The sequence below is a fragment of the Serinus canaria genome, chromosome 1A, assembly GCF_022539315.1.
Source record: "Serinus canaria isolate serCan28SL12 chromosome 1A, serCan2020, whole genome shotgun sequence".
In the NCBI taxonomy this organism is placed as follows: domain Eukaryota; kingdom Metazoa; phylum Chordata; class Aves; order Passeriformes; family Fringillidae; genus Serinus; species Serinus canaria.
In genome coordinates this window covers 14,673,964-14,687,172 of record NC_066314.1, presented here as the reverse complement: position 1 = coordinate 14,687,172, position 13,209 = coordinate 14,673,964, and the positions used below count along the sequence as shown (strand labels likewise).

The window sequence follows — 13,209 nt, the reverse complement described above, 5'->3', positions numbered from 1 at the left end:
AAAACCGTGTAAGAAGTCCAGGGTTCAAGGGCTTCCTGTTCTTTCTCTCAAAAGCAGAACTGTGCTTCAGCCAGGCCCAAAAAGAGCTGGCAAACTACTTCTGTTTTTTCCCAGGGCTTCCCTTGCCCTGGACTTGGCACATAAAATACAAATGCATCAACACCAGAATTAAGCTCACTTAACCATGTCCTCTGTATGCTATCATAATCCAGCTTCTGAAGATGAGTGCTAAATGCTGAAACAGGCCATACATGGACCCCTGCTTTGGCTCTTCCATTGTGGTATGAAATTTCCCAGTGTTTTAGCTCAATCCCTGCCAGAAAAGACATGACCAGCCCATTTCATTTAACCCAATAGCTAGCTTTCCACGGCAACAGTCTGCCTGTGTAAGCTGGCTTTGAGTGCTTCCCAGCTGCAAAATGAGTTCTACAGTAGCTGACAGCAACTGTGCTGCAATGCAGCTCTAACCTCCTGAACCAAATGAGCCCCAAGCCAATCTGCAAAACACTGCCTGCCAGGAACCACAGGCAGCTCCAGAAGCAGCCAGGGGACCTGCAGAGTTTGGATTCTCCACTGACAGGGACAGAAGCTCATCTACCACAATAGTGAAGGGACAGATAAACACCCCTGACACCACACAAAGCTGCTTCTGCTGCCAATGCTCATGAGAAGCTCTAACAGAGCACAGGAGCATCTTGCTCTAGATATACAAAAGCAGTAAAGTTAGGCCTTATACATACATCCCGATTTAGCTGAGGAACATAAAATTAGAAAGGATTCTGTTCCTTTTTCCAAGGTTCCTTTTTCTTGAAACTTCTTACTAAATGGCAAACAATGAAACAAGACATGGGTCTGTTTCTTATTAAATACTATTACAGATTTTTCAGGTAACATCAGTGACTTTTAAAATGCATTTTAATCACCTGGAATCTGATTAGAAATATTTAGAAAACTTACTTGAAAGTTGGTTCTGTCTGGGACCAGCCAAAGAGAGAGTGTGTGTTGTAGTGGTCTCCGAGGTAAGTCTTAGAGTCAGGACACAGTGTCTTTTCCGCCAGGGAACGATCAGAGATGGCTGAAAATGATACAAACCACTGTAAAATCATATACATCACAATTCTAGTCTCTTCACACTTCTACACATTTAGGGGTGAAAATACCAAAATATTTGGGAAGAGGAAATGCTGAAGGGCTGGACCTGCACTGATTTGAGGTTAGCACATAGCCACAAATGCTTGTTTGCAGACAGGCACATGTCCTTGGAGAGGGGAGAGGACTGAGTAAACACTGATAATTAATTTCAAGTTCTATGTCAAATAATTCAAAGTATCTGTACAGGTGTCATGTATTCAGTAAGTAATAGAAAGAAAATTTCTGTTTTGCTGAATTAAGAATAAATTATTTTACACAATGACAATTTTTAGTTAACAGTAAAAATATTGCACAGGTGCTACCTGGTCTTTGATCCCATATCAAAGAGATGTTGGCAAAGCCCATTTGGGCAAAAAAAATTTCCTTGCTCTTCAGGTAACCACTGTGAAAATGCCTCATGAAGTTCAGCAGGACTTGGGCAGGTCAGATGTTTATGTTCACATTTGCTGGGAATTAAGCTTCTTTCCTTTTGTTCCTTTTCACTTAGGGAATTCTTTTCCTATAAGCTGCTAGGAAACACTAATGACTAGGTATCTAAGAAAAACCTAAAAAATAGAAGTGGCCAACCTCAGGGGTGGAGAGCATCTGGTTGCATTTCTCTTATCTGGGAGTTTCTCTCTGAGAAGGGAGATACTGCAGGAATTGGGCAGGTAAAGGACGGAGCTGGGGCAGCTGCTGGCGCTCTTGGCTTCGGAGGAGGACGGCTGGAGCTGCTGCTTGGGGAAGGGAATTGGCTGCTGCTGCCAGAGCCCAGCCCAGAGATGCTTCTTCTGCCCTGGTGAGAGTCTCTGCTCTTGAGAGCAGCCACTGAACTGGGACCTTATTAACACCCACCTCACTAAGAGAGGGACCTATCCCCATCTGTCCAGGATCCTGAGCTCCCCTCTCCCTGTCCTGCTGGGAGCTGGGCTGCTGCTGCCCTGCCCCCACTGCTTCTTCAGCACTGCTCTGAGTTTTCGCTGCACTCACTCCCTGCTTGCTGAGACATCTTGCTGCTTCCGAGAGCCCTGCTGGGGCATCAGGACCAGCTGCCCCAGGGTTTGTGGAGCAAAGCCTCTCCTCCATCCCTCCCAGTCTGGGCCCAGCCGCTATCACCGTGTGCTCCCGCCCCACAGCGCCCCCTGCAGCCGCGGGGGAATCACCGCACCTGCCCCGCCCACCGGGAGCCAGCAGCGCCCCTGCTGGCCGTGTCCGGAACTGCATCAGAGGGGAAAGTGTGGCGGCCAAAAGGCCGGGACTGGGTTCTTGGCTCTGTTTATTGTTAATGCTGTAGCTGCTGTTGTTTTATTGGCCTTGTTATATATATTAGTAAAGAACTGTTATTCCTATTCCCATATCTTTGCCTGAAAGCCCCTTAATTTCAAAATTATAATAATTTGGAGGGAAGGGGTTTACATTTTCCTTGAGGGAGGCTCCTGCCTTCCATAGCAGACACCTGTCTTTCAAACTGAGACAACGTTGTATTTATTTTTAGAGATGGAGTTGCAAATATTGTAAAATTCTCTCAAAATAAAAAAGAAAGTGAATTCTCAAAAAATCTTTTTTTCATGCTTAATTAGGTGCATGCACTATTGTAAATATTTCTCCATGAACAAGCAATCTCCCTGCCTAATCACACTTCCTGTATGCTTGCAGTTCATTATCACGATTTCTCTGCACCTGAAACCCCATTAGCCTCTCAGCCCTGCTGTGCCACTACAGCTACAATCCTTGTGTTTGGATCTTTAGACGCAAAGACTCCAGTGCTGGTGATCTACATCAGAAAAAACTTAATTTATAGGCAATTTCCAAGTAACTTTGACCGATGTGTCTTTGAAGAAGACACTGTTTCTGAGGAAAGTCACACTTAATGTCCCAGTGGGTCTTGATTATTAGCCCTATAAATTTAAGGTGGGATAGGAGAGAAAATGCTACCACATGAATCATAGGTTCGTGCTTCATTCTTATTCTGAGTATTTTGTATTCTGCCTCAGTAATACTGATTATTTTACAATTGCATATTAATCTTCAGTATAAAGTGTTTTATAGAAAATTGATTTGAAGGACATCTGGCTTAAATCAGAAGTTCAAACCATGTAATCGTGATTATAAAATTTAGATAAGGAGGTTGAAGGCTACCCTGACAGAAAGCCTGAGGCTCTGAGACTGGGACTTGCACAGATGAAATCACCTAAGACAATAGTGAGCTCCCAAAACTCTGCTAACCCCAGGAAGGCGCTAATGTCTTACTGGACTAAACAGCTTAGGGCACCTCTCATAGATACATAAGTCAAGGGCTTGGACAGCTAAGAACAGGCACCTATTCTATAAAGTGAAATAGAAAAGCAACCCCTAAACACTGGATTAAAATAGATTCCCTACATGTTGGGATGTAATTCCTAGGGCTCCTGGCTGCAGAAGGAAGACCAATATCAGGGAAGTCTCTGGGAAGAGAGAGCGGCCTTCTGGTACCTGAACACACAAGAAACCTGGAAGGGACTTTTTAAAAGGGCATGGAGCAATAGGACAGAGGGTAATGGTTTCAAGAGAACAGGTTTGTATTAGACACAAGGAAGAAATTCTTTCCTGTGAGGGTAGTGGAACACTGAAACGGGCTGCCCAGAGAAGCTGTGGATGCCCCATACCTGGGAGTGTTCAAGGCCAGGATGGATAGGGTTTTGAGAAACCTGGCCTGGTGTCCCTGCCCATGCTATGGGGGCTGGAGCAAGATGGGTTTGAAGGTCCCTTCTAACACAAACCCATCTACAATTCCATGATATCATTCTAACACTGCTAGCCACAAGCAGAAGCAGGGGCATATGTGCATGAGTCAAGTCAGAGAAACTGGGATCAAAACACTCCTGTCTTCAGTATCTCTGTGTCCTTACATGGCATGGAGGCCTCCAGGCCTGAGTCCCTCCTAGTGGCTCAGATGTCAATGCTAATCTTCACAAAGCTCAGCTGCATGGCTCACAAGTCACTGTCTGGGCTCACTCTCTGTCCTCTATTTGTGATGTAAAAGAACTCTGCTCTTTTGGCCAGTTTACCCAGTGTCTCACATCTCTTATGCAGCTCTGAAGGCTGAAAAAAAATAAGGTAATTTAAGGCAAAGGGGGAAATTCTTATCAGTTCCTGGGCTTTGGTCAAGACCCACAGGGTACGTATGCAGTGGTTACCCCACAAAGAGAGCAAACAACAAAATCATCATTAAAAGCTCTCCTGCTTTTAAACGTTTTCAATCTCTTTCTAATATTTTGTCATCTTTTTGTTATGCTTATGTTTCTCTTATATTCAAAGTAAAAAAAAAATTGTAAAAAATTGCCATTTAATAAAGAAAATTTAGAATTCTCATGAGAGTACAAAAGCCTGAAGGGGAAAAGGGGACATTTCCAGTACTCCACTGCCAATAATCCAACCCTCATGTATCAGCTTCCTACTGCATGTTAACATTGCTCAGGCAGCTGGGCTTTCCTGGGGAAATGTTGGCTGGATTAACTGCCACACCACTGGCAATAATCATAGGTACTCATGGCCTCCTGGGGAAGAATGAGCATATCATTAACTCAGCTACTGGAAGAGACTTTCCCATTCCTGTAAGTTTCCCATAGGCTTAGACATTTTAAAACTTATTTTTAGCCCGTTTCTAGTAACACAGTGAAAATTTCTTCCAAAGAGAAAGGAAATATATTGAACTAAGGCACCATCTCCCTTGTCATAGTTTGTGAGAAGGCAGAGACTGCCCATCTCTGAGACTAGCAGTGGCAAGGGTTACTTCATAAGTCTGTAGCTGAGTTACAGTATATAGGGATCTTGCCCTTTTTCTGATGTGGACCAGTTACTCAGAGAATGGCAGGAAAGGTCATTTTTCTAGTCCTGTTATGAGGCAGAACCTTGGACTGAGGAAAGTGATTGTTTTTGATACTCCATGATAGCTGAGCCACTGGAGTCTTGAACAAATATGTAATTGAACATACAGAACAGGCAGGAAAAGATGGAAAATCATAGAATGGAATTTTTTTCCCCCCTAAAATATAGCCTATCCAGGTTTAAAACAAAACAAACAAGAAAACAAAAAAGAAAAACCAAACAAAAACCCCACAATGAAATGATAATATTAATATTATAATATAATCAATATAATTAATATAATATAGAAATAAAAATATAATATTAATAAATAATTCGTGACAATGAAGTTATACTATTATACTTACTAGGAATGAAAGGAGGGTTATTGATTTCAGTGTCAGCACATCCAGGTATCTGGCCTCTCATGAAATTGGATGGTTCGTTCATATCCTTTAAAGAGAGTTAGACATGTGAAAATCTTCATTTTCTTTTTTTTAAAGAAGGAAGGGCAGATATAATGAGACATACAATCCAGATGCCATCATAGTCAAGGACATCCTTGAACTCTAGACACAATTGGGTCCACCATTCCACTGTCCTGGGGTTGGTGTAGTCAGGAAACACAGAATCTCCAGGAGGCCAAGCCTAGAGGTTAGAAACGTAAATCCTGGTTATTTTCCCATTTCTATTACACTGCTGCTTTATTGTTTTGAAGCAGCACTAGACAAAATGCATCACAAAATTTAAAAACCCACCTGCCCAACAGCAGGAGTCACACCATCAGAGTTGTTCACCCACACTCCCATTTCCTGGCCGAGTTCATAAGGTCTGTAAGTGCCTGGCTCCTCATCCTTGGTTATGAAAGGGTCCTGAAAAGAACAATCACTTCCTTTATTGAAATCCCAGAGGTAACAATTACTCTTCTATTTTATATTTTAGAAAAATTTAGATTATGTTATCTTAATGCTGATTGCAAAAATATTGGAAGAAAACAGCATTAAAATTTAATAAGAGTTGAGCGCACATAATTTAGAAAAAGTCATTAAGAATATGTCTCGAGTATTTCTTGTGTAAGGCAAAAGCAATGTGAAATTACTAAATACCCTCGTGTTTATTTTTTATGAGACTTTCTATGTTCAAATTATTATAAGACAGGCACTAGATTTTTACTCCCCCCCCCACCAAGGTCTCTGCTGTGGCTGTGTGCTATGCTGGACATTCCCACACTTGAGCACCTCTGGGTTTCCTCCAAGGCAATCCGTATTCCAGCTGCCTCAGCACCAACAGCTCAGTGATGGAATAACTAAAACTTTTCAAGGGGCTTGAAGCTGGGCACATCCAACCTTAAAAGGGCCCCATTAGCCCTCCATTCCAAACCAATGTTGGACAAGGGTGTTTTATGCCAGTCTGATGCAGAGACCCCAATTCATACCTGCCTGTGGGGCCTTACACCTCTGCTCTGCCCAGGCACCAAGAGCACAGCTTTTTACACCCCACAGCTTGTCCTTCCCGCCTCTTCCCACTGCTTGGGGTGGTCACACCTCCCACTGCTGCCCCTGATATTGACACCAACAACTTCTCTGCCTCAGGATGACCATCAGTAGCCACCACACTGATACAAAGAGAGCCTGATCAGCTCCTGGGGAGGATAGAGGCCCACACACCATGCTGGAAGTAATAAAATTAGGAATACTTTGAGATGCCAGTGAATGAAGAGGTAAAGAGGTATTTTGCAACTCTGCCCAGCATTCAGCTGCAAGCAAAAGGAGGTAAGTGCACTTTGCAATACATCCCTAATTGGAACCAACTATCTGCTTTGTGTTTTTTTAGAACACATAAAGACTGCAGCTATTTTAGAAGGGAATTCTTTACTTTCCCCTTAGAAAATCTTACTTCCTCAGATTCTGCTTTAGGCAAAACCTTTCAGTTATGAAACACAATGCAGAAAAACACTATTGAAACAATTCTTCCATTCAGTTGTAGCTTGTGCAATAATTTAAGTGAACTTTAATCAAAATGTGATAGAAGTATAACTAATAAATGTCTTAAAAAGGAAAAAGTATCAGAACCCAAATGGTAAGTTGCTTTAAAGGCTTGTTTTAAATCTCATTTAAATACCTGAATTAAATGCCTGATTTACTTGTGAGTCCTCTGATAAGCACAGCCGTGGTGAGGAAAGTATATTTTTCCATGCCTCAACAACAAAAGCTACAGCTAAATCCCTACTTTAAGTCTGAAAAATTGTTTTTAAATTTACTTAGCTCTAGCATCACCTTCTTACAGACTATAAGTGTCCATTACGTTTTTAACTTGTTCAATAGTCCAACTTTGCAAAAGAGAAAACTGTCCATCTGCAATAATTATCTTATAATTGTGGTAAAGATGTCTCTCAAGGGACATGAAGGCTAGAAGAAGTCAGCTTAATTAGCTACTCCTAATGCAAACTTATGGTTTCCTTCAGCTGAAAGGTTGTTCCAGAGCATAAATCTAATACATTATGCAGGTTTAGTATTGTCCTAAAGAAAACAAAAGTTCTCCGTGCCTGCAAGGGTTGTTTGTGGGGAAAGAGTTTCATGCCTGTTAAATCTTCACTCATCATTTTAGCATTTTTGGGAAGAAGTGCTGAGCATCCTTAACTCCAGCTGACTGCCTGAAGACCTGCGAGCCCCCAGCACATACCCAGACTGATGCACTTCCACCTGTGGCCCCACCCCAAATATATATTTTGATGCACATCCATAAAAACTCATCTCTGGAAATTTTTGGCTCTATAGCTCACACAACTGGACTTAAAAATGTTAAAGATATCAAGCATTATTCTGAATCATGAGCATGTTGCTCTTGGCTTTCAAGTATTTAGTCACTTATGTCATTTCTAGCTGTTTCTATTTTTAGTGTGACTTAATAGACAGTATACAAGGTCTTTCATTGAAGATCCTCTTTAGTAAAAATGTTTATAATTTTTCAATGTATTCATTGTTACTTTAGAACTTCTTTGTTTCTAAAGAATATATTAGTTCTGACACAGCTGAAATATGCACAATTATTTAGTGCAATGATAATGACCAGGTGCTGGCATGCAAAGTCACAATTTCCCCTAAAGAGAGGCAGCCTCTAAAAGAGATTAGGAGAGAGAAGTGCTGAAGGGCTGCGCTTAGAGGCTCCAGCCATGGAGCCATGCTACTCTCAAGGTGACCATAGTCACAGAGGGCTCTCAGCACTGGGTGCAAGCATGGGGAGCAGACCTCCTGCTGGTAAGGCACCAGCAAGCACAGTGATGGTGGCACAACTGAGTTCAGGGTGCCATCCTCAGGCAGGTTGCCAGTGTCAGTACTGCTGGCTGTACTGACAGGATCTGTGCTTTGCTTGAGATCAAAGTGGTCTTGAGATGAGATGGATGGAACCCATTCCCTAAATCCATTTACTAGAGGTTTTCCATGACACTAACTGGCTGCAGTCAGAGCCCATTTCCTGAAATCATCATGAGGAAGGCAACAATCTGCTGTATTTGGGGAACATACTCATTACTGTCACTACCCAAAAGGAATCTAAAAAGAAAATTGTTTTTTCAGTATCGAAGTGGATTACACTTGCCTTGACTGCACCCACTGTCACTTGGGAATGAAACCCTTCACACTGGTCCAGCTCCCAACTCAACTTAGGGGAATACTTTACATCACTAAAGAATGCTAACAGACAGATTTTGACAGAGATATCAGCAGCTCTAATAAAGTGAAAATAGAAAACTTCAGTACCAGTGCAACCTATACTTCTCATTAACTTTTAAACAATGAAGGACAGACTGGCTCAGCTTTTGTTCTTTTTTCACAAGCTTGGCTAAATAACTAGAGCAGAAGCCAGGCCTTGGTTACAGGTTAGTGGAAGGATGAAAGAAAGGCTTCCTATCTGGATTCCCATTAGCTCATTGCATGTATTAAGTGTTGCTCTGTTCCTTGCATCTGTCTAACAGCCCAATTTATCCAGCAACACCTCCCTGCACTGCTGCAGAATGTGCCATCTGAGAAACTGAAAGGGCTTTAAAAATGTTGAAGTTAAACTCATAAGGAAGAAGATAATGTAGCTCAGCCACTAAACCATGACTGCTTGCCTGTAGCTTCATACCCAGTAGCAAGTGCAAAACAACTGGAGACATCCCAACAGTGATGAAAAAGACTACCATGTATTTACTGAAAGGCAAGAGTAAATAGGAAGACCTACCCCAAACTCCTGGTATTTTGCTCCTATATTAATGTTTTGCAAATTATTTTGAGATAAACCAATAAATAGACATGTGGTATTTAATGTTACAGCTCTAAGAAATTAGATCATTTTTAGAGCATTATTGAGGTTACAGAGAGCCTAAAGTGCCTAACAGTTAGAAAGAGCAATCAGTCCTGACAGCACATGTGCTCACTACTGCTTAGTTATTTACAATGATGTATCCATTTAATTTGGGTCTATTTTTGTCTTAAAGTTTCTCTCCATCTAAGTGACTTAGTAATCTGTTACTATTTCAACGCTGTGCCTTGAACCTTCACTGATGAAAACTGATTTCACTGCTGCACCCCCGGGCTTCTTAGAATGAAACCTTCAGGGGAAAGCATCTTTAGGGACAAATGGCTAGCAAGCAGCATTCACTGTATATATACTGCTGTATGCAAGCAGCAATCAATGTATGTATGCTGCTGTTTCCATTATCAATATGAAATTGATCACCTGGGCTGCGTGGTTTTAAGAGTCCTAGTAGTAAATGAAATTACAGTATACCAAAGAAAGATTAGGCAAATAATAAAAGGTATCTTTAAAGAAACTATCAAAAAACACACAATTAAAAAGAAAACACTGATATAGCTATCTGTGGTGCTGACTAGTCCATCATCCTCAGTCTTGTTTTAAACTTCACAACAAACTGTGAGGGGAAAAAAGGACAGGAAGGAGGCACTTCTGCCTTAATCTATCTATTTAAAAAGATAATATGATTTTTAGATGAGGAAACTGCAGTAGCTCTTGCTTGACTCCAGATATACCAGAACAAGTGAAAGAGCAACTGTATCAAAATTCAGGACTCTGATGTTCAGTCTCTCTCTCCACAAGCCTTTGACAGGCCTCCCAGAGCAAGAAGAGGAACAAGGCCCTTATTTAAAAAGGACTGGTTTCACTTAAGAGTCCAAACATTAGTGACCTGTCCATCATGATTCACTTGGATTAACTGAATCCTAGTCTCCTTAAAAGCATAAGCCATCAATATAATTGCAGGTAAATGTATTTGATTAACCTAGTAGAGAAAGGCTGAGGGAGAATACACTTATTTGAATCAGTGAATCACGAAAGAAAATAGAAGGGTGAGAGACTGGAAGTTGGAGGTAAAGACAAATTAGTACCCAAATGAACATAGTACCCAGATGAAAGATATAAACTTACCACTTAGGTAGAAAACAGATTACAATCTACAGTTACAGCAAAAAGTGCTGAGAGGAACCCTGTGGGATTGTCTCCTCCTCCTCACCCCGTGGCTGCAGGTCAGCTCAGCCATGCCTGAGCCATGCCTGATCCATCTGCTGGGTCTGCTCACATCACCCACCTGGGGAGGGACCCTGGCCCCAGCAGCTGTCTGTAGCTCAGCTCACCTTGCAGTCAGGCAGCTTTACCCTAACGTTTGCCTTGAATCTGTCCTGCTGCAATTTAAAATGCTTTTCCTCTTATCCTGCACCCAGTGGTTATGGAGAACAAATTGCAGGCTGCTCTGGGAAGTGCAGCCCTCCTACTGCTAAGCTGCTGGGGGACACTGGAGAGCAAGATCTTGTGAATTTATCAAAGGATTTGATTTAATTTCTTAACTTATTTTCATCTTCACATAAATTTCTATTAAATTGGTCTCTAGTTTCCTTACCACCATTGGTGCTCACTTAACTATTGTAACAGAGTCATTTTGGCACAAGGACACATACAGGGAAGTACTGGAGAGAAACAGCAAATTTTGTTGGAAAAATTTACTGGGGAAGATGGAAAACTCCAATTTTCACTTGTATCCAAACAAATTCATTTGTCCATATGCCAATTTTGGTTAGAGGTTCAACATATATTTCCCACAAGTTTGCATACAAGTGATTATCTCTGACATTCACTTATGTTTAGATAAAAAGTAAGTACAAAAAACCAGGAATTGTAGTTAGTATATTCCAGAGTAATTAGGAATAGAAATTTTTTCCATTATTCAGCTATTTTGGTATGTATGTGCATTAAATTAATTTGTTCATTTCAGGGAAAGAATTGCATGAAAGCAATGTCAACTCAGAGGCAAAATTTCTCATAACTGAGTGGGGAAAAAGTTACAGAGAATTAATGCTTTGGTATAGAGATGATACTGGTAGAGAGACACCGAATAAAGACAACACTTCTGAAAATTAAATCTGTGAGAACTTTTTCTTCAGCTCTTCTCAATGTATGAGAAAATGGAAAATCTAACATGTGTTAGCACCTAGGTACTGCTTTGAAGACTATGCTGGGAATAGTTCTTATAAAAGAAGAAATAATTAGCAACACCATTAATTTACCAGAATCACAATATTGTGCTTTCCGTTCTTCTTCATCTCCTTCATGAACTCTGGCAGACCAGCAAAATTCACTTTATCATAGGTAAAGTCCAGGCGACGTTCCATGTAGTCAATATCATAATGTTGGACATCCTAAACATTTTTCAAGTAAAAATTACATTATTACTTCGTCCAGCTCTGGAATTCTCAGACAGGGAAGACATGGATCTGTTGGAGCAAGTCTAGAGGAGGGCCACAAAAATGATCAGAGGGGCTGGAGCCCCTCTGCTATGAGGACAGGCTGTTCAGCCTGGAGAAGGGAAGGCCCCAGGGAGAACTTACTGAAGCCTTTAAATACCTAGAAGGGGCTTATAGGAAAGCTGGAGTTAGACTTTTTTGTAGGGTCTGTAGCAATAGGACAAGGGGTGATGGCTGTAAACTAAAGGAGGGTAGATTCAGACTGATATAAGGAAGGAATTTTTTAATACCAATGAGGTGATTGCACAGGTAGATGGTGAATGCCCCATCCCTAGAAACAATATTAAGTTGGATTGGAGGACTCTGAGCAGCCTGATTTAATTGAAGACGCTCCTGCTCATTGCAGAGGGATTGGATTAGATGGCCTTTAATGGTCTCTTCCAACTCCAACTATTCTATGATTCTATAACTGAAGTATTTGATACAGAAATCAGAATGCATGCAATGGTATTTCTAAAAGGCAACTAATGTATGTAATGAAATCTAAGAGACTGTAATTGTAATCCTAGCAGTAGACTACAAGAAAACATAGAAGCCCTAGTTTAGCAACTATTTTGCAGTGATCTGCATCAGAAGTTTGGTTTTCATTATTTGTTTTTAAAATGCTAGCAACTCATACTGCCTAACAGCAAATCCACACCAAAATCACCTGCTGTGCAGCCAACAGCAGCACTTAAACATCATGTTCACAGCCCACTTTAAATGTTCTTTTAAGCATTATGAAGATACTACACGCAAACCCACTACATAAGATTATGAATGTCCTTTTATTCTACAATTCTCTTTGTAAGATAATTACTTTTCCTCCATTATAATTTTATTCACTTCAGAGTGTTAGCACACACAGTGAAAGATTCATACTTACATATGGGATGTCATAGTGCTTCATGCGATCGACAGTTTTCTTGAGAACATCAAGGCTGTTATAGCCCCAGCGGGAGAGCTGGAATCCCAGAGACCAGTAGGCTGGCATGTGTGGGCGTCCAATGGCCTGCAGCAGGAGTGAGGAACACAGAAACACAAGGGTGAGAGGAAAAGAAGTTACTCTGAAACACCAGGAGAGGCTTACAGATCACTTAAAGCGCGAAGGGCAGGGCACAGGCATCACACCCCCAGTAAATACCCATTCCTTTCTCCGAGTGGCTCTTGGCACAGCATGCTTGGCACTTCTCCTGGTGGATCCTTGTCCTTCAGAGAGACTCCAACAACACCAGCACTCAGCATCATTTCTAAGGACACCCCAGTGGAAAACACAGTGTATAAAAGCCAGGCTAAACGTGGTCTCAGCCTCTGCACAGCAGCATGTGCCCTCACTTACAGGGCACATGCCAGCAGCAATCCAGTGTGAAGCCTCATGCCACCCGATCCACAAAAAGTCCACAAACCCCTTGGTCATCACAAGGCAAATCTCCAGCCACATACAGCAACATAGGCTTTG

The 13,209-nt window shown here is 41.5% G+C and overlaps 1 protein-coding gene across 1 annotated transcript in view; it reads right to left on the bottom strand.

Annotated features, from left to right (window-relative positions):
- Nucleotides 1-13,209, bottom strand: part of LOC103813714 (sucrase-isomaltase, intestinal-like) — a 62,227-nt gene that overhangs the window by 23,108 nt on the left and 25,910 nt on the right. The window contains exons 8-13 of the mRNA XM_050985799.1: nucleotides 12,637-12,762; nucleotides 11,535-11,666; nucleotides 5,736-5,849; nucleotides 5,509-5,625; nucleotides 5,346-5,430; nucleotides 958-1,075 (exon numbers count right to left, since the gene is read on the bottom strand). Of these exons, the coding sequence (XP_050841756.1) occupies nucleotides 958-1,075; nucleotides 5,346-5,430; nucleotides 5,509-5,625; nucleotides 5,736-5,849; nucleotides 11,535-11,666; nucleotides 12,637-12,762 (692 nt within the window). The remainder of the gene's footprint in view (nucleotides 1-957; nucleotides 1,076-5,345; nucleotides 5,431-5,508; nucleotides 5,626-5,735; nucleotides 5,850-11,534; nucleotides 11,667-12,636; nucleotides 12,763-13,209) is intronic.